This window comes from Lissotriton vulgaris, chromosome 4_1, assembly GCF_964263255.1.
Source record: "Lissotriton vulgaris chromosome 4_1, aLisVul1.2, whole genome shotgun sequence".
Classification (NCBI taxonomy): domain Eukaryota; kingdom Metazoa; phylum Chordata; class Amphibia; order Caudata; family Salamandridae; genus Lissotriton; species Lissotriton vulgaris.
Genome location: NC_141691.1, coordinates 61,130,158 through 61,156,515, shown reverse-complemented (window position 1 = coordinate 61,156,515; position 26,358 = coordinate 61,130,158). Strand labels below are relative to the sequence as shown.

Genomic DNA, 26,358 nt, shown 5'->3' with positions numbered 1-26,358 from the left:
TCGCCCACTGCAACCCCTTTGACCTCCGCATCTTCCCATGTCCACTCAACAATTTTTTCCCCATAACCAGGGCAAATTGGAGAGGAAGCAACAACTGGGGTGTCCTCCGGAAAAGGAGAGAGGAGAACACATGGAATCAACATCGTGGGTAGATAGTTTGACCCATGACGGACCATTTTTCCACAAAGGGCTGCGGTCCAACATATGTTTCTTTAGTAATTGGCGAATGCTTTCGTGGTTTCAGCATTTACCTATCAATTTCCACTGTCCTTCCAGAACTGATGGGTTTATTTTAGCTTCTCGCTCTGTATTGGAAAATCGATAAAGTAGCTTGCCCGCCTTGTCTTCAGATCCTGATCTAGTTAATGGGCAGGTGGCCGGTGGATCTTTCTTGAAACTATATTTTTTCTTTTTAAGAGGAGCTACTAGATTCATGCAACAGACGATCCACACTTTCTGGTCCTGTTTCTAAAAACAAAACATTTTCTTTGCTCCTCATGACGTAGCTGCTTTGTGATCCACCTGGCAATTTCCGTAGCAATAGCTATTGTTACGTGACCCACCTGGCAATTTCCGTAGCAATAGCTATTGTTACTTGACTTGACATGACCATATGGCCAGGTAGATTGTAAAGTAGTCATTCTTATCATATTTGAAGCATGTGAGCTGATAATAGGTCTCTTACTATTGGCCTTTGCTTGGATCCTGGTTGTCTTGGTGCCATGAACTTTAGTTGGTCTAACAACTCTAAAATGTGACCATGCATGCGCCTGTTTTTGGTTGGTACTAGATTTCCTCAAGTTTTTAATTAGCAGGTTAACCACAAATATCCACGTTCTGCAATGCTTTAATTTATCCTCCGATCTTTGAGATTTCAGTGGCAGGTCCATTACCTCCAGTTTTTAATTTGTGATTGCCATTGTTGCTCATGCAGGTTTTTTTTTTATACCTTTCCTGACTGTATCTGGATCCTTCTCTTTCGCTAAGGCTCAGAGTAGTAAACATGTACATTTTAACACTGCTTGGCAGTTTTTGGTTCGCATGGGTCTGCCTTAGTGGAAGCTCGACTGTTACAGTATGTGCGTTCCTCCATTCCCTCTTTCCTTGCATTACAAAATATCTTAATCTTATTATTCTTTGGAACAATAGTTACTTATCAAGATTCATACTCAGTCGCTCGACTTGCTGAATGTGTAGCCCTCAGCTTATCTAAAATGTTGTACTTTTTAGGAAAATTAATACTGAGATGTTTGCCCCTTGTTCAAAGTCTTCAGAAGTTGTCTGTCGCATGTGAAGTAAACTTTAAGGCAACAAGCTTCACCGGTTTCGTGTTTTACCAAGTTGGTTTCGGTCCCTCAGTCATAAACCTTTCTAGCATTACACTCTGAAGCTTGTCTGGTCGAGCAGAGTCAGCTCTTTGTATGCTGCAGCTTCAAGAAGCGAATTGGTTGGTGTTTTTGTAATGGACCTGGTAATCTGCAATTAATTTGGTTTATGGAATTACCGTAAGCATTTTAGAAGTGGCTTCCACAAGTACTGTCACTTAACAGTGGCTTCAGGATCAGCACAATTGACACATCTACATTGTTGTATTGATTAATGTTGAGTAGATGCCTGGTTTGTTACATGGTATGTAAAGACTGTGGCTGTTGTATTGAAAAGGAAATGTACCGTATCTTAAAATAATGCACATACGCGACCCCCTCTTGTGATCCGTGAAGGGTAGCACAAGCTGTTTGTGCCATTTGAGCTGAGACTGGCACATCGGAATATACAGAGTGCTGAATCATCCTTGCCAATTAGGCTAGTTTCTCCTGCCTCTCCAGTACAAGACTGTATTCGGAGGTGCTGGAAAGATTATGGACCTCACCCAAATAAAGCATGTTTGTTAAAGGTGGGAGCTAGCAATAGCCACTTAGGTTTAGCTGGAGTAGCATAGCACCCCACACTGCCCAAAAAAAAGTAGTCTGCCGTTTGCTTATTTGTCCTTCAACTGCTCTGTAGTAGAAATCTGCATCAAAGACTCATTCAAAGAGGCAGGTCCTTGGGGAAAAACACATTGGAATGCTAAATTGTACAATGAATCCACCAGGCGGGCCAAGTGTCTGAAGCATGAAGGTCAGTGAATGAAGGCGATAGAATTCGGGCAATCACAGAGCAGTTCTGACCTTGTGGTATCTTGTCTTTACCTGTTTGCGGCAACCGACTTGGGGATTCCACGCCGTGCAAATGCTGTCAGTGGTGTCTGCTTTATTTGGAAGGGGAGCTGAAGGTGCAGAGGATCAGGGTGTAGCAAGATGTCAGTTACTTTGTTTTCTTGTGTTTGGGCAATGAAGAGGGTGTGGTTGGAAGGGAGCTGCTGGCCTCCTCTGTCCACCATGATAAATTGGTGCACTGTCTAGATTCACGCAAAAAAGCAGAACAAGAATTTCCATCAATGCCAAAATTGATCTGTACATGGTGCTGACTGACAGTTTTACCAGTGCATGGTAGAATATGTTGGTAAAAGCTGCAGTTTTAAACCATGTTGTGGTCTTTCATTCGAAGTGTCCCAGCCTCTGTTTAAAGAGGGGCTGGGTTTTCCCTGTAGGTGAGTGCTATGTTGTTGCACATACCTGCATTTTATGCCAGGCTGTCCCTGGAAACATGCAGCCCCTTCCTAAGGATTGGTGTTGGTATTGCACCTTCTATTCTGTGCACAGCAGTGCACCTTCTGACAGCTTTGGTTTCACTACATCCCTGTCTTTAGTATGATGCAAGGACATAGGTAGAAAGCTCCCTTCTTTGCATGGGGCCACTCTCCTACTGAAATGCAGGAACAGCCCCATCTGTACTTTATGGAATATATATTGCGCTGGTTCTGTCATATTACTGGAGGTGTGCACTCCTGAATCTGCAGTTCTTTATTTAACTAATGTAAACAGGAGTAATCTGTGCACACTACGGTGTGCCCCCGGGACACTGCGTTGCGGCTCTATGCATTTAAATATTTGGGTGGGAGGAAAAATACAGATAATTGGGATAATTGGCAGGCACCATATATTTCATTCTGGAATGTTGGAGAGGAGTAATTCTGATAGTTGGAACAACGCTACATGCTTTTTATTCTCCTCATCCCTTTCCCCAATTAAATGCAGGGGGGCAAGATGGCAGGGCACTATATCTTGGTAATTGTAGGAAATTGCCACCTATGGTACGATTTCTCCTCCAAGTTTACCCTGTTTTGCTCGACTGAGAACTGTGCACTTACCCCTTCTAAATATTAGTGAAGTCCCTGTGCTCCCCTGTTGGATATAGTTACCTTTGTGGATCCCCAATTGACACATTTACCTTACCTACAAGCAAAAGACACACAATTGATGGATGGAATGCAGAACGAATCAAAATATTCACCCCAGTCAAGAGATCTGGGTTAAATCCATCATTCTTTTGATCACCATGCCACCCCAGTTTAGACCAGACCATATGCAAATCAGTCTTGAGCCTGTGCTTCATGGGAACAGTCCAGCCTGAACTTCCAAGCGAGGTCCTCCCTGGACTGGAAACAAGCCTCCTAGGACCGGTTTCGGGGTTTCACCCCTCTTCAGCCAGGATAGCTTGATTCCAGTGGCACAGTGAGCCCAGGACCTACATCTGGCATACCTGGCGCTTAGGGTGAGAAAGCAAGAGACTCAATTGATGGACGGAATGCAGAACAAATCAAAACATTCACCCCCAGTCAAGAGATCTGGGGTGGTGGAGTGAGCTGAAGAATGATGGATAAATCAGATCGGATGACTGGGGGGGTGAGTTTTTGATTTGCTCAAACGCTCCGTCCATCATCCCCTTTTGTATCTTTGTTCGCCCTAAGTTGGCAGGGTATGACCATACGTGGGCCTCTTGCTAACTTTGCCACTGTATTCAAAATAGCCTGGATGATGAGGGTTATGAACCTGAAACCAGTCACAGGATGCTTGTTTCCGGTCCAGGGAAGACATGGATTGGCAGTTAGGGCTGGACTGTTCCCATGAGGCACAGGGTTAGACTGATCTGCATATGGCCATGTCTGAACTGGGGTGGCAGTGGGCTAAAGAACGGTAATGGATTTAACCCAGATCAGTTGACTGGGGGTGGGTTTGTGATTTGCTCAAATGCTCCACCCATCATCCCCTTTGGTATGGACCTGTGGATTGCAGCACATATCGTGTCATCCACAGTTGGCCAGTGAAAGATCGCTTCAGGCATACCATGTGTAGCATGACTCCGGTAGCCTAAAAACACTTTCCAACAGGCTGGGAACTTTACCTTTAAATATGAAGTCTCTCCCAGGTACCCATTGTTTCCACCCAAGTCAGGGTGCCTGACATTTAAAAGTGGAACATGTGTGAAATGAAAGTTGGCATGTTTCTTAGTTGGTATGCCCTCACAAACTGTCACTGGGAATACTGTAGCTGGATTCTGGAAAATGTCAACATACAGACTATACACTTTAACTTTTGACAGTAAACAGCTAGAATAGCCGATTTTTCAAAATTGTATAAAAAAAATTTTGAAGTATTTTTATTAAATAGGCTGAAATCTATTTGAAATGTATGCTTTTTTGTGTCCGAGCTCCAGTTCGGCTAATTAGCAGGCCAACTGTCCCAGGCTAATGCTATTGCCTCACTCACAATAATGTGTGAAAACTGCTCCCATAAAAAATACACTAGCCTAGTTGTGGGTGGTGTTTCTTTTCCTTGCGTTAAGGATAGTTGGAATGGGCCAGGAACTTCATCAACTTGAAACGGGCCAAGGTGAGGCCTAAGCTTTTAGAAGCAAATGTAATGTGAGCCCTGGCAGCAGGCACACCTTTTGTTCTCCAGGCCAACACAGCTGGCTCCAAATGCAGTGAGAGCGAAGCAGTCCTTAAAACCGGTTTTGTGTGGACACAGGAGAGGGGATGACTCATTTCCCTGGTTACACCTATGGGTGGACATGAAGGCACTGCACACATGATCCTTTTCTGCCTAAACAAATGACTTCAGCTGGACCTTGCCCCTAGGCAGTGCAACTTCACTCAATACAGCTTTCTACTTTGCCTCCATTTTCAGACCAAGTCTGAAGGTAAAATCCTTGACTTGGCAATCATGCTTTGTGTATCACTCATAAACCCATATCTGCCTGCTTCAAAGTGCTCCTTGGTCCTGGTCTGCCATAACAGACTGTCATTTTGCATTTAGTACTTTCTAGTGCTATTTTTAATTCAAAACATTTAAAACTCATATCTTTGGTTTCCCTTGTTTATTTGACAGTTTGGTATTTTTATTAATTTTACACTACTCTTCCAAATTGAAGTTGTTGTTCGGACTTAGTTGACCCCTCAACTTCAAGCCTGCCATTCAACTGTGCCTGGTGTGTACAGAACTCTGGACCAGGTCTCTTGCACCCTTTTTCGAACAGTCTTTTCAGTTATCAGAAGAAACTGACCTGAATTAGCAGTCAATCTAAGGTCAGCTGTGATTTAATTGTGAACTTGCTGCCTCTTTCTTCTAAAATGTATTTTAAACAGTCTGAATGTAGTTTTGCCCTCAGTGATACAAATATTTATGTTGCCTCATCCCTTTTTAGCCTTTGTGTGGATGCGTACTCAGATTGCCCATTGGAGTCTCTACTTAACTCCTGCTGGGGCTGTCGCGATAACGTATAGAGATGTCCAACAGCGTTCTCCCTATTTTGACCATGAAGGGCCTAGGGCTAAGCCTGTGGCAGAGTACCCTAATATCTTGGCTCACCCAACCCTTTTGCCACGAAGGCTTAATCTTTATTTAACAGATATCCACAGAACAATCAGTTGATGCCTACTTGCTGGTTTCACAACTGTTGTATACAGCAACAATTCTGTTCTGTCGGTGAATTGCTGTTTCTTTTTCTTTCTATAATCGGCCTGACGGAGGTAAGTAGCCCCTCCAAAATATCGTCAAAGTTTTAACCCAAACAGGTTCTGTGTTTATATCAAAACATCACCACTTGTCTTCATCAGGACTGTGAAACAAAAAACAACCTGTACTTGTGGTGAAAAGTCTCCACAGTAGATATCAAGATCCAACAATAAATGTATTTTCAACCAATACAAGGCCCTTTTATTTTTGACCTCAAACCCTTTGAGAATCTTCCCCAGGGGACATTGTGAGCCAAATGATTGGCTCTGCCTTCTCACATGGAGTGGAGAAGTGTGGCTCAGGGGTTAGAGGCGGCAGACCTGGAGCTTGAGTTCGGCCCTGGACCAGGGTTCAATTCCCCGCCTCGGCGGGTCTTGGGCTGAAAATTCCACGGACTCGTTAATTCTCGCTCCGGTGCCTTCTCGACTCACGGGTTCACACTCTGCGACTCTGGGCAATAGCTTGCTTAATCTCCACAACGGCCCCTCGCGGTGGGATGCCTGGCTTTCACCTTGTGGATACCCTGCTAGGGTTATCTCACAGTGGAATACCAGGACGGGTTCCCTAAGCAAGCGCGGAGATGCCCCAGGGTAAGTCGTGCGCTATATAAGTTTCATTCATTTCATTTCATTTCACATGGGAGTATGTTCAACTAGTCCATATCTCCGAGATCCTAAACAGATTATCATATCTGGCGCACAAGCGAGTGAATTGTGTCTTGCCAGCTGGGGAAGCAAATTAAGCCGCTTACTTAAGCTCCTTGCCTCTGTCAGGCTGATTATATGTCTAAGAAAAAGAGGATATCCTCTTGAATAGACATTTGTTTTCTTGCGACTTCATTAATTTAATCTGTGCAATGTAGTTTGTTTTTATCATGTTTCAGTGTTGATTGTTTTTTTTGTATTTCTTATTCATCTGTATGTTATGTAACAGTCCTATGTGACTGTGATGTTATCTGCATCACTTCACAATATGATTGACAATATACTGTGATAAATTTCTTTTTATGGCGTCCTTTTATTTTCCAAGTATTAATGTGTCTTTCTGCACAATTTATTTGTCAATCCCTAGTGACCTATGGGACTAAATGTTTAGTAAAATAAATGGCGCATCCCCCTATAGAACAGATTGTTGTTGCATGCCACTAGATTTCCCATGTTCTGCAACCTTAATGGTTTCACAATTACATCCATTCTGTGTTTTCCGGCACAACCTTAGACTCACTACTAATGTGTCGGTGGTATACCTTGGGTTGTGTTGTCATATTACAAATTAATTTGGAGTCTACTTTTCCTGGCCTTCATCCCTCCTGAATCTTGGTGGGCTCGAATCTGGCCTTTAGAGTAGACTTAGTCCTGTAAAAGTTAAAATTAGTCAACTGGCTATAATTGTTAAGCAAAATTTCCTCATTTCTCTACACGCCATGATTTGAGCACTTTCTCTGGCCCGCATGCACAACATTCTTCCCACATCGACTACATTAAAAATGTAGTCGATGTGTAAAAACCTGCACAACAGAGTAGCCTTCTACCTTTCTGTTAAGTGATTTTGGTCCTCGCTAGGGATAGGAACACCCTATATGAATGTCAGTATGATGGAGTAAGTGCTTGTAGGCTTGTCACAGTTACTCGCTGCTGAGATCACTGGGTTAATTGTCGCTGTCAGCTTGTGTGGTTTTTAAGTTAATAGCCCCAATAGCTTTTTTTTTAAATGTTGAAAGTAGACTACAGTCAATCGTGTCTTTTAAACCTTTTTTATGCTGGCATCCCAGCTCAGCTGCTCCTGATGTCTAGAATCCTTAAACTCATGAAGTGAACACTCGACTGTTGAACCCGCTGGACTCTTGTGCACCTTGTTCATATGCTTGTTCAGTGCAGGATGTTGCCCTTCACAAGAACAAGTCCATAGTAATGTCAAATGTGTAATCATTTTAATATTTAAGGTACTATTTATTAAATGTAGGTCTGTCTCATTGCCCAAAAAGTGAAATTTGCATCCCCCACGCTGACCCAGCCACTGTTAAAGAATCTATTGTTTAGAATAACTTGCATCATCTTCCTTTGTAGTGGAATACAGATTTGCTAATCCTTAACATTGTTTCTTGTTAGTGTGTTGCTTTAAATTGGTGGTCTGAAGTAGTTATGCTATTGAACTCCTGGAATTCAGCTTTTCCTCACTTTCGTACTGATGAACGTATGCAATCTCCCCCTCCACCCCCGCGGTAACTCCATTATGAATATATTTCACTCCCTGTGGTTCATGCCTAACCTAACTTTACATTCCTAGGTACACCATTGAAGAAAATGGTGAAGGAAGATGGGATTCCAGTTAAGGTGGCCCTCCGCTGTCGACCCCTTGTCCCCAAGGAGATTAATGAAGGTTGTCAGGTGTGCCTCACCTTTGTTTCTGGCGAACCTCAGGTAAGTGAAAACTGAAACCGCTTTAGTTTTACGAATGCTCGGCCCAGTGGATGCTTTACCTCGGTGGTCATTTCCTATGCACAATGAGTCTTTAGTAATTGCAGAGCATGGGCTCTGTGCATGTGACACTTTTGCAGACTGGAGAGGTTTTACCATTTGTCACTATTAAATTATTGGACTTTACTTCCTGCTTTGACAGTTGTGGATTCAAGTACCTGGGTTATTAGTTTTGAAGGATGCGAGTCATGTACATGTAATAGATTTGCAAATGTCTTGTTACAGTGAATCTGATTTTCCATTGTAGCACTTGATTCTCTCAGGGTATCGAATCAGAGCACCCAAGACCTGGGGGAGGAGGGGGTTGTCGGCTAGCAATTCAAATCTGCTGGCACTCAACAACACAAAATAAATGTTTGCAGAGTCTGAGCCCTTTCTCCAAAAAGGAAAAGTACTTTTCTTACATATACACGCTAAATACTGAGTTTCAATTATAGATGTATATATAAAATAAATGGATATTCCTTTGACACACATAAAATAAATGAATATTCCTTTGACACACATAAAATAAATGGATATTCCTTTGCAATACCTAAGATACCAGTTGTAACCTCACACTACAGGGGAATATCGTTCATATTTCGAAACTGCCACAAACATGAGTCCTGGTCATTCATTACTTGTTTTAGGCCACATAATGAAGCCAGAGGACCAACCCCTCTGATGGGTGAGCCTGGAGCAACCATAACTCTAAGAATTTTTTAGGGGCATTTGAGGGAGAGGGGGGCGCTCCCAATGCCCCCGCAAACACAGCAGGCTCCATGACTGGTGCAGGAGCTGGCAGCATTCCCCTACCTGTAGGCGGCAGAAGCCTTTTTCCTTTGAACTGTTTGTGGTGGGAACAGTCTGAAGACCCTGTCAGGACAGCGGGACTCGCCATCCTCAGATGGAGGCAACTCTCCTGTACAAGACTGGTTGCTGCCCAAGGGGATGGGGGGGGTTTCTAAGGCGTAAGTTCCTTTGCCAGCCCTTCTTTGTAGCACCGTCTTTCCTCCAGGCATTGGGTCCTGGGCCCCATTCACTGTTTTGCTACCCCCTGTGGGGATGAGGGCACCATGGGCAATCCAGAATCTGGGTGGGTCTCACGCTCACCCCCTCTTCTTGCAAGCATGTTTGATAAAGGTGCCCTGGTACTTTACCCTCCATGGGGTATTCTTCTAACTCACTACAGAGCACTGCACACTTGTTTTCCTTGTAGCCTTCATTTTGTTCTCCCCTTGTTAAAAATCAAATCTTTGAAGTGGTATAACTATTGCCTTGTTGGGTTAATGTTTCTTCATCTTTGGCTCATTTTGCTTCTGGTGGCCCGACACAGCTACCAGAAGGATTTTCTACACTCTTCCTGGTTTCTGAGGGGGCACATTCTTTGTGGAGCAGGAGTTACAGGCTCTCTATGCATCTCTTCTCCTCTGCTTTCCTGAACTCCTGTTGCTGACGGGAGCATTACACACGCTCAGTCCATTTACTGTGGATGTACTGTGAGTGAGACTCTGGTAGGGAGACTTACCCCAGTAAATGTTCAAAAACTGTGTAATCAAAAGCAAACTAAATGGGCAGAATCAACTTGTTTTGCTCGCATGCCACTCACCTAGCACCACAAATAAGCCATTCTGGAACTGCAAACTTAAGGGCCCAGGGCCTTTGTTCCTTACCTAAAAACTGTACTAAAGCCTAACCCAATTGGCATCTCTAGCCACATGTCAGCCCCTAGTAAATGGTACCCAGGGAATTGTGACCAGAGAAGACCCCTAAGGGCTGCAGCACCTATTGTTCCACCCTTAGGGGCCCTGTACCCTGACACACACACTGCCTTTGCAGGCTGAGTGTCCTGTTGCAGAACTAAGCAAAGAGTCGACATAGCACACATCCCTGTGTGCAATGCCCACAAACCCACTGCCCTGGCATACATCAGCCACCCCTCTAGCTGGGTGCCCTATGCCAGCAGTGTGGGCACAGGTGCATGAGCCCTGTGCCCCTACAGTATCCAGGGCCATTCCTGTAAGTGCAGTGATGCCATTAAGAGTATATGGTGCTGGGCGGTTGTCATTACGAACTCCACAGCACCATAATGGCTAAACTTAAGGCTGACAAGTTTGATATCAAACTTCTCAGCACATTAAACCCACACTGATGCCAGTGTGGGATTGAATGTAAAATGCACTACGGAGGGCATCTTAGAAATGCCCCCTTAAACCTAACCTACAATCAGTCTTGTCTGAGAGGCTGCCTAGGCTGCCACGCAGCAGACATGTTGCTGGTACCCTGGGTGGAGAGCCCCTGCTCTCCTGTGCCTGCAACCAGGCACATCATGGGATGTGGTGCCAAGCCTCCTCCCCCAGGGTGGGCAGGGGAAGCTTCAAAGGCATTCTGCCTTTGTGAGCTTCTCCAGACCACTTGCTGTACTCAGCAACTGGCCCCCACCAGTTCTGACCCCCACTCTGGCGGGAAGACTGGCGGGAAACCCTACATCAGAAAGGGGGGGGTGCCAGCCTGTGGCAACTCCACCCCTCAGGTGGAAGAGGCGAGGTGATGCACGACCCCAGGCACCGGCCATCTTGAAGATGGGGAGCCCTGCCCAATCACAGCTAGGTTCCTGCCCCCCTCCCACAGGAGAGGAGCAGGCTAGGGGGTGTACCCACCCCACCCCAGGGACCCATTGGTCCCTGCCCTTGCCCTACCTGTAACACTCCTAAATTTATTATTTAGGGGCACTTTGAATCTTCTTCGAGAGATCCAGATTACGAAACAAGAAACAAGGAACCAGAAGAGTTGCTGTGCAGCTGCTAAAAAAGAGCCCAAGGGCCATATGTATCATCAAACCATTGTGCATTTCCCAAATAGCGAATTTTAAGGAATCGCTATTTAGGAAATGCAAAATGGTATGTATGAACAAAATCGCTTTTTATTTGCGATTCCTTAAGCTTCCTTATTTGCGAATTCACATTTTGCGAATTAGCAGTTAAGGAATAATTTCCAATGCATTCCTATGAGCCAGGAGGCCCATAGGAATGAATACAAAATAATTTTCAAATTGCGAATTCGCAAATCTCAATTTGAGAATTATTGCAGAGGTGTCTCAAAGACACCCTGCTGCACCCCTGAAAAGAACATGTGTGCATATGGCGCACATACATGCCCTATGGGAATGTGTGTGCATCATATGCCACCTTTTAAAAAATGCCAATCTGTGCATTTCTGGAAGAATTCGCAAGTTACCATCAACTGAAAGTTGGTGGTAATTTGCTAATTCTTACAGAAAATTCACAAGCACAAGCTAAAATTGCTACATACAGAGCATTTAAGGAATCGTAAATTTGCGATTCCTTAAATGCTATGGAAAAATAAGGAATCGCACAAGTTTGCAATTCCTTATTTTGGGAATGTTTCATACATTCTAAAACGGCTGTTTGCGAGTCGCAAAGGCCGAAATTCTGCGAATTTCGCCCTTTGCGATTCAAAAACTGCGTGAAACATATGGCCCTAACTGATTTGGCCCCAGCCCTACCAGCCTGTCGACCCTCGAACCTGCTCCTGCTAAACCCCAGCGTCTCCAGTGGTCAGCAACCTCAAAAAACCCAGAGGACCGGACTGCCTTGTGACTCTGACTACCTGGGTCTCCCACGAGCAGTATTACTGCTCAAAGCAAGTAACCAACCCTGGCATCAGCCCGGAACCGCGAACCCTGCACACTCTGCACCCGCCAAGCCTGGCCTGTGCTGTAGTGAATCCAGCCCCTGATGACGTTTTCCCGGTATCTGACTTGGAATCCAGTGCCCAAGGACCCTCCTCGACGACGCCTGCAGCCTCAGGACAAAGGACCCCTCCGACCGCGCCCAGCAGGGGGTAAGCTTTCCCGACCTCAAGACACCCCGGTGCCCCACTGCCCCCTGTGCCCAACTCCTGAGTGCCTTCCTATTCTCGAAGATCCCAACTTACCCCTCGAAGTGTTGGTCGCTCCATAAGGTCCTCGTCCTCGAGCCTGCAGCCTTTGTTCCCTTTTCAAGATTGTCATTGAATAACATTGAGAGCCCGGCTGCTCAAATTCACCCCGCACCCAGCCACCCAAGTGCCCCTGGCAGTGCAACCTGTACCCTATCCTACTTCCCCAATTGCCCTGAGCGAGTGACCAGGAGCCCAGCTCCCACAGCCGCGTGGCCTGCTAGCCAGCAGCCACCAACCGAAGGCCCCCTGCCTCTCATTGGCTAACATTGGGCCTAACAACCTCTGCACCCGGCTGCCCCTGTGCCGCTGCGGTTGTACCAACTGTACCTACCTGACCCTGGCCCCCCCCCCCCCCCTCCCCAGAGTCTATGCCCAGAACCTTAACTTCACCAGTCGAGTACTCGCCTGAAAACCGATGACTCACTTTCCTGCCATAGGATAACATTGACTGGTTTGACTCAAAAAATCTCCTAAGTGTGAAGTTTTGAAACTTTTAAATATTTATCTAAAATCAGCCGAATAACTTATTCCGAAGCGCTCACCTGTGATCAGGAGAGCAGCAAGTACTGTACCTTTTTAGCCAAGTACTGAACCGCAAAAGCAATCATAACCGTGTTTACTAGTAATCTAAATTTATTCCATAGGAATCCATTGTCTGCTTTTCAATGAAATTTTTTTGGATAGTAAGGTCAGTTCTGACTTTAGCCTCCGTTATACCTCTGGGGTTGGTGGACTCTATACACACTGTACTTCATTATAGTCCAGTATATATAGAGCCACTTTCTCACAGTAAGGTAGTACCAGAGGGCAGTGCAGAGCATTTGTTGTACACACTGTCAGAAAAGGATTTCCCACACTCCAAGACTGAACCCCAGGCCAATTGTTGTTATATCCAAATATATAGTTTTATTTTTAGAACCAAGAGACATAAAAAATATACTTTTCTTGATATGAGTATTCTCATGTAATTACTTTACAGAGAAGCAACAAAGTTTGTGAACTAGGGGTTACAGTAGGCAACAGTCTAAACCAACTTTAGCATTAAGCTCAATGGATTGTCATCAAAAGTACAGTTGATTACAGTACAGATTACTTTAGGAGTGCCAGGACTAGATCCTAGATTCAGTCCTGGGGTCTAAACTGAAACCAGATTAGCAAAAACGATTTAGTTACTATAGTGAATTTCCAGGAATATAAAGCAGTTTTAAAAGTTCACACTTAGAAACTTTTCACTGTAAAGCTGGCAATGTTATTCAATAGGGGGGAATTCAGGTTGCAGGTTGAGTACGATCTTGTTACTTTTGTAATACAGTACTGGGCTCCTGGGGCCAGCACTGGGGTCTCAACTTAAAACGGGTAGGTAATTGCGTTTCAGTATTTCGTAGTATTTTTTTAAAGAATATTTCAAGTTTTCAAAAGTAAAAGAAATTTCAGAGAAAAGCATGGATTCCTATGGAGAAAATACAAAATACAGGTTCCTGAATAACCCAGTGATTACTTTTGCGGTTCAGTACGGGGTTACAAGGTACAGTACTGGCTTCTCCCCTGATCACAGGTGAGTACTTCGGAATTCGGGTGATTTTATATGAATATTTTTAGTTTCCAAAACTTCACTCAGAAGATTTTTCGAGTCAAACCAGTCAATGTTATTCAATGGCAGGTAAGTGAGTTACCGGTTTCCAGGTGAGTACTTGGCTGGTGAAGTCTGGGTTCTGGGCATAGACTCAGGGGTCCCCCAGTGGCAGGTAAGTTGTTAGTTCACCCCCAGCGGCACAGGGGCGGCCGGGTGCAGAGGTAGTTGTGCCCAATGATATCCAATGAGGGAAAGGGGGCCACCGGTTGGTGGCTGCTGGCTAGCAGGCCACGCGGCTGTGGGAGCTGAGCTCCTGGTCACTTGCCCAGGGCAAGGGGGGGGACAAAGGTGGCACAGCCAGCAGCACTCAGGCGGCCGGGTGCTTTTGAGCTGTTGGGTGCTCAATGTTATCCAATGGGAAAGGTCAAAGGGGAACAAAGGCTGCAGACTCTGGGACGGAGACTTTCCAGGGGCGACCAGCACTATGAGAGGTAGGTTGGGATCTTGGAGCACAGGTGGTTACCCCAAAAGGAGTCACAGGGGGTGGGGGGGCGCCGGGTGGAGGGGGGCCTTTGGGTGTCGGAAAAGCTTACCATCAGCTGGTCCCGGTTGGGGTGGCCCCTGGTTCTGAGTCTGCAGGTGTCTGGTTCGTCGAGGAGGGTCTTTGGGCACTGGACTTCGGGTCCCAGTCGCCGTGGGGGGACGTCCTCGTGGTCTTGGTTCAGTTGGGCTCTGCCCGGGTCACGCTGTTGCAGAGTGGACTGGTTCTGAGCTTCCTGGCTGGCACCTGGGCGGTTGTTGCAGCAGAGCCTCTGCTGATGGGAATCCGAATCTTCAAGAGGGTCAAGGCAGGCAGGTCCTCTAGGTGTCCCAAGGTTGCTGTCCGCAGGAGTCGCCGGGATTAGGCAGGAGCAGGTTCCAGGATCAACCGGCCGGTAGGGCTGAGGCCAAGTCAGTTGTTGTCCTGTGGTCAGCACCTGCACGGCGGGTCTCCTTCATGATCTTCTTAACTTCTCTGGATCTGAGGAAGGAAGGTTAAGGGAGCCCCATAATACTGAATTTAGGGGCGTTACAGGTAGGGCAAGGACGGGGACCAATGGGTCCCTGTCGTGGGGTGAGTACACCCCTTAGCCTGCTCTTCTCCTGTGGGATGGGGGCAGGAGCCTAGCTGGGATTGGGCAGGGCTCCCAATCTTCAGGATGGCCGGAGCCCGGGGTTGTGCTTCCCCTGGTCTCCCCCACCTGAGGGGTGGATTTGGCACAGGCTGGGACACCTCACTTCCTGATGTAGTTTTTCCTGCCAGAGTGGGGGTCAGGACTGGTGGGGGCTGGTTGCTGGGTACAGGAAATGGTCTTGGGAAGCTCACAGAGGCGGCATGCCTTTGAAGCTTCCCCCTGCCCATCCTGAGGTAGGAGACCTAGCATCTTGCCCAGGATGTGCATTGTTTCATGCTCAGGAGAGCGGGGGCTCTCCTACCCAGGGGTCCAGCAACATGTCTGCTGTGTGGCAGCCTCTGCAGCCACTCAGCCCAGACGTGGATTGTATGCTAAGTTTTCAGGGGGCATCTCTAAGACGCCCTCTGGTGCATTGTACATTAAATCCCACACTGGCATCAGTGCGGGTTTAATGTGCTGAGAAGTTTGGTACCAAACTTGTCAGTCTTCAGTGTAGCCATTATGGTGCTTTGGAGTTCGTAATGACCACCTCCCAGCACCATATACTCTTAATGGAATCACTGCACTTAGTGCCCAGGAATGGCCCTGGGTACTGTAGGCACAGGGCTTATGCAACTGTGCCCACAGCTGGCATAGGGCACCCAGCTAGAGGGGTTACTGAAGTATGCCAGGGCAGTGGGTTCTGTGGGCATGGCACACACGGATGTGCGCCATGTCGACTTTGTTTGGTTCTGTACTCAGACACTCAGCCTGCAAAGGCAGTGTGTGGGTGTCGGGGTACAGGGCCCCTTAGGGTGGCACAAGAAGTGCAGCAGCCCTCAGGGGTCTTCTCTGGTCACCATGCCCTGGGTCCCTAGGGTACCTTTTACTAGGGGCTGTTAGAAATGGGATTTCCGGTTGGATAAGGATTCTGCCAAAGTCAGGCAGAAACCACCACTCTAGTCAGGGCAAGGGAGTTACACCCCAAAGATAACCCCTGCTCACCCTCTAGGTAACGTGACTCGAGCATTAAGGCTTATACCGGAGGCAATGTAGGTTAAGTATTTGCGCACGCACCCAGCAACACCCAAGGCCCCCCACAAAGGAAACTACACACAAGGTTATATATAAATAGCCTTTGTATTATACCAAACACATTAGATAATAAACACTCTATACAATGTGCCAACAGGCACGTGCAGAATTTACAGGGGATATATGTACAGGACTGGGCCACCTGGACCACTGTCTGGAATAAGCACTTTTAGAACGAGCACTTGATAGAATTAGAATACTTGTAGGAATAACACTTAGCACATATAAAAACTGTAGCACCAAATAACAAATGTAGCACACAACCAGTAATCGCTGGTAAAAGGTAAGTACCACCTACGCAACCCTAACCACCTTAGGAAAATATCCCGCAGGGAACCATGAACTCACTAGTATAACAACACTAGGAAAAACGACCACCTAAGCATAAAGGTACATTTAGGGGTATAGGCAAGAAGCTTCACACATGATGCAGAAAAACACATTCAGAGGTGTCGGAACACGGTGTGCGCAAAACATACTACTCGCAGTACATTTCCTAACACCCAAAGCATTAGCGCATAAATCACATTTAGCACAAAATATCACCTAGGGTATGAACATGTACCCCACGCAAGGGCACAACAGAACTGTCCCCAGGCCATTTTGGCCTCTCAGGGGCTGAAACTCCCTGTGTCCATGAAAGCCAGGGCAGACTGCGCAGGCAGCGAAAGAAGATTCACAAGGGGCCTAAACGTAGCAGCTGCCCACTAAGTGCTGGGCAGCTGGGAATCTCTTCTGGGCTTCTAAAGAGAAAAGGGAGACCCAAAACCTGTGTGAGCCTGGCAGGCTCGAGAATGAAAATGCCCCCTGGAGCCTTGTGGGCTCTGTATCAAATATGTGCCCACATTGGGGGAGCGGCCCGCTGCCAACTGGGCCCTCGTCGGCCCGAATTACCACTGTGCCTTTCGTTTGAGTCCTGCTCGGGGGACTCAAGATCAGCAACTGCCCCCAAAGTCTGTGGAGCCTCTTGGGGGCTCCAACCACATGCACACACGTAGCGCCCCCCCTCTACTTGAAGCCCGCATGAGGCGAAGAGGTGACACCACCCAAGCGGCTCCACCAGAGCCGCAGGCGTCGCGGCCTGCTCCATACCTGCCGGCCCCTGGCACGTGAATGCCAGTCATTTTCAAGACTGGACACAGGAACTAGGGGAAGCCAGTGGCCTGGATACCTCCCCAGACACTAGTTTTGTCTCCCCTCCTACTGTGGCTACGGAGGAGGGGGCTGCTTATAGTGTGGTGCTGATGAGGGCAGCCAAGGCTCTGGCTCTTAAGCTCCCCGTCGCAATGGTGAGGTTTAACATCCCACAAAGGTCCTTAAACCGCAGGTAAGCTCCCCAGAGCCTGTACTTCAGTTTAATGAGGCTCTCTCAGACGTCCTGTTGGGCACTTGGTTGAGGCCCACTACAGGTCTCCCTGTAGATAAAACGCTGCTAGGCGACACCACCTAGCCCCGGGTGACCCTAGTTTCTTGTCCACCCACCCCACCCCCGAGAGCCTGGTTATCCAGGCCTCTACTTCCCAGTCCGCATTCCCGACTGCACCATCAGATCGGGAATCCAAGAGGTATGAACAATTCGGAAAGATGTTCTCCCTTAGTTTGGGGTTGCGGTCGGTCAACACCGCGTGCCTCTTGGGCCATTAAACCCACACTGTGGGATACGGGTGCTGCCTGAGTGCCCAGAGGGAGCCCAGGCGAAACTCGCTCAAGCCGTCACGGAGGCAAGGGACTCAGCGTGGTACTCTATAAGATGTGGACTGGATACCACTGACTCGCTAGGAAGAGTGATTACCAAGTCTGTGGCGGTTTGCCGCCACGCCTGGCTGAGGTCCGCCAACTTTTCGGCCGGTGTCCAACACCCTTATGAACATGCCGTTCGATGGCAGCCATCTTTTCGGTGGCAAGGCAGATCATGCGCTGGAATGCTTTAAGGACTCCAGGGCTACGGCCAAGTCCTTGGGCCTGTCTGCCCCGCTCCAGCAATCTTCTGCCCAGCGCTCCTTTCGTGGCCACGGATGGGGTGCTCCCACACGTCCTGCCAGCCACGGGCCTCAGACTAACATTCAGCGTGGTGGTGGACGTGGTTACTGTCGCGGCGGTAACTGGGGACAACGGCGCAGCCAGTCCACATCTACCCCCGCGGCATCCGTCTCAAAGCCTTCCTAGTCTGAGCTTTCAGGCCCATTTAACGCCAGTGGGAGGCATGGTACGCCATTACCTCCTCCACTTGCCCACCATCACATCAAATGGGTGGGTGCTGCAAATCGTCCGAAGGAGCTACTCCCTCCCCTTTGAGGCGACCCCTCCAGTCATGCCACCGCAGTATCACCGCATGTCTGGGGATCACTTGCAACTTCTGCAAGAGGAAGTTTCGGCCCTCTTGGCCAAGGGTGCCATCGAGCGCGTTCCTGGGCCAGAAGTAGGACGTGGTTGTTACTCCCACTACTTTCTGGTTCCCAAGAAGGACAAAGGAGGCCTACACCCTATCTTGGACCTAAGAAACGTCAACAGCTTCTTCTGGAAGGAGAAGTACAAGATGCTGACTTTGGCTCAGTTCTTAGCTGACTGGACCCGGGAGACTGGGTGGTAGCGTTGGATTTGCAGGACTCATATTTTCACATCCCCGTCCTGCTGGCCCACCGGCGCTACATGCGGTTCACAGTAGGCCACGAGCACTTTCAGTTTACTGTGCTCCCCTTCAGCCTTCCTACCGCCCCACAGGTGTTCACGGAAGTGATGGCGGTGGTCTCAGCTCATCTGCTCAGGTTAGGGGTTGGTCTTCCCCTACCTCGACAAATGTTTGTTGAAGGCGGGCTCAACCCAGACAGTTGTCAGCCGACCTCCTGCACCTGCTGGGGTTGTCCATCAATGTGCCGGAGTCACACCTGTGTCCCTCTCAGAAGCTCCTCTTCATCAGAGCGGATCTAGACTCTGTGCAGTTTCGGGTTTATCCTCCCGAACAGCAGGTTCAGGATATTAGGCTCTGATTCTGATCTTTCAGCCGTTATCCCGAGTCTCCGTCAGGTTGACGCTGCAGCTTCTGGGGCTGATTGCCTCCTGCATCCTTCTGGTGCATCACACCAGGTGGCGGATGCGGGCTCTGCAGTGGGACCTGAAGTTTCAGTGGGCCCAGCATCAGGGAAACTTGTCTGACCATGTCTATCTCAGAGGGCACTTTAAGACCGTTGCAGTGGTGGCTCACAGACCGCGATTGGGTCAGCGCCAGATCCCTCTCCCTACCCTAACTGGAGCACGTAGTTGTGACGGACGCGTCCCTCCAGGGCTTGGTGGGGCCACATGGGAGAGGCGGAGATCAGAGGCCTCTGGTCTCTGGCGGAGTACCGGCTCCACATCAACCTTCTGGAGCTGCGGGTGATCCGGCTTGCACTGAAGGCATTCCTCCCCTCTGTCCGGGGGAGTGTAGTGCAGGTGTTCACGGACAACACCACCGCCATGTGGTACTGCAACAAACAGGGCGGGTGGGGTTGTGGACCCTATGCCAGGAGGCTCTGCGCCTCTGGCAGTGGCTGGAACATTAGGACGTGACCCTGGTGGTTCAACAACTGGCAGGTTTCCTGAAAGCCAGGGCGGACGAATTCAGCCGTCTATGCATGATGGCTCACGAATGGCGTCTTAACTCGGATGTGGCACAAGGTCTCTTTCAGCAGTGGGAAGAGCCTTGGTTAGATCTATTCGCCACAGAAGAGAAGACACAATGTCCTCAGTTTTGCGCGTTAGAATTTCCACGGCGGCGCTCGCTCTGAGACTCTTTTCGTTGCGAGCGAGTTGCGGTCTGTTGTAAGCCTTTCCGCCTATACCACTTCTGCCCAGAGTGCTGAAGATCAGGCGCAACCGGGCCAAGTCATCCTTGTGGCTCCGGACTGGGCACGAAGAAACTGGTATCCCGAGCTACTCAGCATGTCAGTCTATTCGCATCCCCCCCTGGGGGCCCTTCTGTCGTAGCAGCAGGGGACGGTCCTCCACCCGAATCTGTCGAGCCTCCACCTCCATGCGTGGAGATTGCAGTGACAGTTGAGGCCATTTGACTTGCCTCCTGAAGTCTGTGATGTAATTCTGGCAGCCAGGAGTCCCTCCACAAAATCGGTATACGCCTGCAGGTGGAACAAATTTGTGGCATGGTGCACAGCAAAGGCTGTGGATCTGCTTTCTGCCCCCCTTTTTGAGGTTCTTTCTTTTTTCTCTTGCCCAGCAGGGCTCTGCTCTGGGCACTCTAAAGGGCTACCTCTCTGCCATTTCCCCCTTCTTAAGGCTCCCAGCTCAGCCCTCTTTGTTCAAATCCCCAGTTGTAAATAGGTTTTTGAAGGGCATCACTCATATGTTTCCTCCTGTTCCTTTCATAATGCCTCAGTGGGACTTGAACCTTGTTCTGACTTATCTGATGTGCGCTCCCTTAGAGCCACTTCATAACTGTCCTCTTCGTCTCCTTACTCTTAAGACTGCATTCCTGGTTGCCATCACCTCTGCCAGGAGAGTGAGTGAGCTCCAGACTCTTTCTTCTCAACCACTTTCCTTTCTGTCCATCCAGACAAAGTTGTGTTGCGGACGCGACCCTCTTTCCTGCCCAAGGTAGTCACAGTTTTCCACATCGGGCAGTTCATTGCCTTGCCCACCATTTTTCCGCCTCCACGTCCCTCGAAAGAGGAAGAGGCTCCACCGTCTGGACCCAAAACGTGGGCTCTCAAACGCTAGTTCCAGGTGGAAGAGCAATTCTTTGTTGGTTACGTGGGTGCTAAGAAGGGACGGGCGGTGCACAAACGGACCATTTCTCGATGGGTCGTCTTGTGCATCAAGGCTTGTTACTCTCTGGCTAAAAAGGAGCCTCCTGTGGGGCTACGTGCCCATTCCACTCTGGCCACGGTGGCTAATAGTGCCCTGGGTCGGGGGAGTCCCCTTGCAGGACATCTGTCAGGTAGCTACATTGGCCTCGCTGCACACGTTCGCAAGACACTACTGCCTGTACAGCCAAGTCCAGAGAGATGGCTTTTTCGGCCGTTCTGTTCTCCAAGACTTTCTGCTGTGATCATTGGTTCGCAGACCCACCACCGGGGTTGGTATTGCTGGGGTATCTATTCTAAGGTAAGGAATCTAATACCAACCTGTTTCTTTCAGATGAACAAGTTACTTACCTCCGGTAACAGTATATCTGTAAAACAGTATTGGATTCCTTACCGCCCCACCCATCCTCCCCGTTCTGCAAACCGATATCTAGGGTTAAGTCATCCCCTTTCAGGGCCCTAGTTTCATGGCACCAGTGTTGGTTTTTATCATGGCTCTGCGTTTCTGGCGCGGAAAAGCTGTGTATAAGAACTGACGTCCGCGCGCGAGGGCGGCGTCTATGTACTGCCACGCCACGCGCGGAGGGGTACTGCTACAAAAACATTTCCGGATCCAGTCTGACGCCTGGGGATATTCTAAGGTAAGGAATCTAATACTAACTACTGTTTCTTACAGATATATCGTTACCGAAGGTAAGTAACAAGTGCTTTTAGTTTTAACACCGTTTTAGGGAAGGAACACGGGCCCTGGGGACCTGGTTGGCAGGAACCCAGGTCACTCAGTCAAAGCACATCAGCAGTTCAGAAAAAAGCGGGGGAATACCAGTGCAAGAAAGATGGCACTTTCTCACACTTACTGCTCGATCAAGCTACCACTTTTGAGAGTAAGGTCACCCCGACTTTAACCTCTGTTATACCTCTGGGGTTGGTGGTCTCTATACACACTGTACCTTACTTTAATCCAGTATATATAGAGCCACTTTCTCACACAATGGCATGCTGAGGGATAGATTAAATTATATTCCCTCATTGCTTTAGGAAAAGCGTTGTATTTCACTCAATTCAGTTTGTCACCGTGCTTATTTGAATCTGTGTATATTTAGTTTGTTATAGGTTTTCATTAGTCTATTTTGCCAGGATTGGTGGCAGTGTGCTGGTACTAACTCACAAGACTGTGTGTGGTTCATAGAGTTGAACTGTGGTCTCCTGATAACAGTTCACTAAATTAAGCTTGGCAAGGGCATTTGACAATATATCTAGCTATTGAAGAATGCACTACCGGATGTGGCGAACACGTGCTATATTTTTTTACACTGTCTAAATGTATTAAGTTGAAATGAGTTATTTTAACTTTTACTGTAAAGCCAATTAAGGCAAATTATATCCTAAATCTATAGGTTGAAGTTAAATTGAGTCTACTTTAGGAAAATCCCACTTTTTGCATGGTTACCCCCTACCTGATATCTGATGTACTTTGACTGAATGTACACTGGGTCCCTGCTAATCTGGTTCCCAGTTCCTGTGTTCTTTTCCAAAACTGTACATTTATTTCCACACCTCTGCCCCACCTAGAATTCCCATGTGAAAGGTACTCTTGGTACCAAGTGCCTGGTGACTACAGAGGTCTCTAAGGGCTGCAGCATGTATTGTGCCACCATGAGACCCATCACGTAACACATACACACTGCCATTGCAGACTGGCCCTGATTATGATTTCTGTCTGAGTTGCCTCCAACAGACCTCGCAGATTTAGGACCGACAGACCTCGGGTTGGCGGTCCCAGACGCAGTATTAAAATTCTACTGCACATGGTGTGGTACATACTCCTATTTCTCTACGCAAGCTTGTGCTGCGGCTGTAAACCGGCGCAACACAAACTCCCATAGAGAAATGGGAGATTCTGTTAATCCCTGCACCGCGTGGCAGGCACCTTGAGGTGCCTGCCACGTAGTGCAGGGGTTAACAGGGGGCACCATAGGTGCCCCGAAACAGTGACTGAATTGGGGATCTGCTAGTGGCCCCTAAGTTGCTTTCCAACAATGAAAGTATGTCAGAAAACATCGTAATCCTGACAGCAAAAACCCCGCCATATAGGGATTATGTGCTGGTTTCGGCTGGTCAAGGGGCTCCTTGACTCTTGAAAGCCAGCCGGAATGACTGGCCGGTTTCAATTCCGCCCACCTAAATTGGAATCCAGCCGTTGAAAGCAAAACAATTTGTCGGTAGTAGGCTTTCCGACCGTCTTCATACTCTGGCCCTGTGTGTTTGGTGCAGACAAAACTAAAGTCGACATGGCGCACATCCTGGTGTGCCAATCCCACCAACACTACCCGTGGCATAAGTGAATCACCCCTCTCGCAGGCCTCACTACCTTAAAGCAGGGTGCCTTAAACCACTGGTGAGGGCATAGCTGCATGAGCAATATGCCCCTACTATGCCTATGTCCATTGCTGGACATTGTAAGTGCAGTGAAGCCATATTAAGCACATGGTGTGGGAGTTTGTCATTACGAACTCCACAGCTCCATGATGGCATTACTGAATGCTAAGAAATGTGGTATCAGAGTTCTCAATATAATAAACCCATACAAAGATACCCCCTGAAAAACTGTCAACTTCCTTGTGTCCAGCTGACTGGTCTGCACCAGCCTGCCACAAGCAAACATGTTTTTGACACCCCCTTCTCCCCCCCAAAGACGTGGGAGCCCTTGTGCTCTTGTGGGTCGGGAACAAAGCCTGCTTGGGATGGAGGTGGAATGGAATGGAATGGAAATGATCTTTATTCGGATTATAATAAATCCATAAAAGTACATACAGAATGAAACATTATAAAATACTTTAAAAACATATAAAAAGTTAAAAAACGCACAACCCAATGGTCATAAGCAGCATATTGTATAAGGTGCATGATACAAAGAATATAAAATGACGTACAATTAAAAAATGCATTCATGAATTACTGTATTGCCAATACCAATAGTCACTTATTCCGTACATATAGTTAATCATCTATACTGGTTGTATTTAAATTTAAAGTGCATTATACGTGCATAGGCCATTATGCATGTTCCATACTAGCCCTCGATTTCACACAGGCTTTTATAAAACAGCTTACAGTGTATATAATATCATCAGTTGGTAACATTTGCAGAAATTTAAATGCCAATTTAAAATCTCTCAGAGTATATTTTCTAAATATCGGCATTAAATAGTGATGAATATACAATTTGTAATGGCCACAGAAAATAAAATAATGCAATAAACTTTGTTTCCCACCGGCAGAGCAGGGACAATCAAGTTGTTCTAAATTCTTATTATAGCCAAGTGGAAAACTCAATAAATTTACAATACTACCATCTCGGAACCTAAATAGAAGGCTCCGGTTCCATCTTCCTATTGGTTTCAACAAATATCTACAGGGTTTGCAAGGTTTGTTTAAAATATCGTTTCCTGTCTCAGTTAGTGGAAGATATTTAATAATAGCAGGTTTCATTAGCACAGTTCTCATGCGTTCCTCTTTATATGATTTAAACAGTGCCCGTTTAACAATATTCTTATGAGCAGGGACGATGGTATTTGGGGAGCTAAACAAAGAGCCGAGTCCCACGCTCAACAGGCTGGTATTGACTGCGTTTAGCCAGGGTATGAGGTAAGATCGTTCATGTAAGAGACAATCTGTAATTATACTGCGGGTCAAGGAAGCCGCTGGATTCGTCCATAATTTAATCCAAAAAAGCGTGGGCCTTGACCTAATGAAATCCGCTATATATGGCAACATGAGTTCTTGGTGACAAATGAAAGTTGGCGCACATGAGGTGCCACCCAACACTTTCCTGCAAAATCTATTTTCCTCCACCTGCAATGGCAGACTGTTACAATAGCCCCACACTTCTGCGCCATATGTCCCAGTTGGCTGACATTGGGTACGGTAGATGTTTAACAGGGGCGTAATCACATCAGCTGTTCTTGGTTGACGAAGAGACAAGACTGAATTAATGGATTTACCTATCTTATTTCTTGCGTAAGCAGTGTGATGCTGCCATGAACCTGTATTGGAGAATAATAACCCTAAATAGGGGAAAGTGCTGGTGCATTTTAATTCATTATCACCACTTTTAATTGAAAGAATGTTGTATCTTTTTGGTCCACAGTTCATGATAAACGATTTTTTAAAATTGGTATTTAGACCTAAATCCGACATAAAAACAACAAACCCTGTAATTAATGAACGCAAAGCATTAGGGGTACGCCCCATTAGTACAGCGTCATCCGCGTAAAGTAGGGTGGTAATGGGGGAGCCATTAATGATTGGAACGTCCTTGGTATTTTTACACAGGGCAGGGCTCAAACCATTAGTATATAAAATGAAAAGCAAAGGGGCGAGTACACAGCCCTGTCGGACACCTCTTCTAATAAGAATATCATCCGATAGTTCACCATCATTGTTAATGCGTACTCTTGCCTTAAGATCCCTATGTAGATATGACAAAAAATATACTAATGCATCATCTAAACCATAATCAAGTAATTGTGACCATAACCTAGAACGGTTGACAAAATCAAAAGCAGAACTCAAATCCATAAAACCTAAATAAAGTGGGGATTTTTTAACAGTAATATATTTGGCCATGATCAGATTTAAGTTGAGACACTGCTCAACCGTGCCCACATGGCTTCTGAACCCCAATTGGCTGCAGTGAAGCACATTATTATCCTCAGCCCATCCCCTTATCCTCTTAAAAAGTACCCTACCCAGGACTTTTAGTGTGTTGTCGATCAGTGAAATCGGACGGTAGCAGGCCGGATCAGACCTGTCACCTTTCTTGAATATCGGTACGATGACACTGTTCGACCAGGATTCAGGGATTGAGCTGTCGGACAGATTATTGAATAGATTACATAATAAAGGGGCCCAGAAGTTAACTTCCGATTTAATCTGGTCAATAGATAGACCATCAGGGCCAGGGGCTTTATTACTGGCGCTCTCCAAGATTGCATCCTCCACCTCAGATATTAGAAAGTTCAGTTGTTTAACATTGTTTGATAGGGATGCTGGATCTATAATAGGGGCTGCTACAGTATAGATTTTGGAGAAATGCTCCACCCAAACCTCACCATTTATGTTACAATTAATAGGTTGGATGTTTGACCCAAAGGACCTGAGAGATTTAACTTCTCTCCAAAAACCCGCAGTGTCTTTTAGCGAGGCAGTCCGTGTAAGTAGCTCCCAATGGTTGACCACTAAGGCCTCGGATCTTATCCGCAGGGCGAGTTTGTATTTAGATCTTAATTCTCTCACTAGGTTAAAGTCCCTAGGATTTTGTTGTAAAGCTACCCTCAATTCCCTGTTGGCCTTTGAGCACGCAGAGTCAAACCAGCGGGGGCTATGGTCTATATTGGGCCTGAATGGTTTGGAGGATTC

The 26,358-nt window shown here is 47.2% G+C and overlaps 1 protein-coding gene across 2 annotated transcripts in view; it reads left to right on the top strand.

Annotated features, from left to right (window-relative positions):
- KIF4A (kinesin family member 4A) overlaps nucleotides 1-26,358 on the top strand; it is a 307,171-nt gene that overhangs the window by 8,835 nt on the left and 271,978 nt on the right. For both annotated transcript variants that reach the window (XM_086918309.1, XM_086918308.1), the window contains exon 2: nucleotides 8,184-8,317. In XM_086918309.1, the coding sequence (XP_086774435.1) occupies nucleotides 8,201-8,317 (117 nt within the window). In that variant the 5' untranslated portion in view covers nucleotides 8,184-8,200. The remainder of the gene's footprint in view (nucleotides 1-8,183; nucleotides 8,318-26,358) is intronic.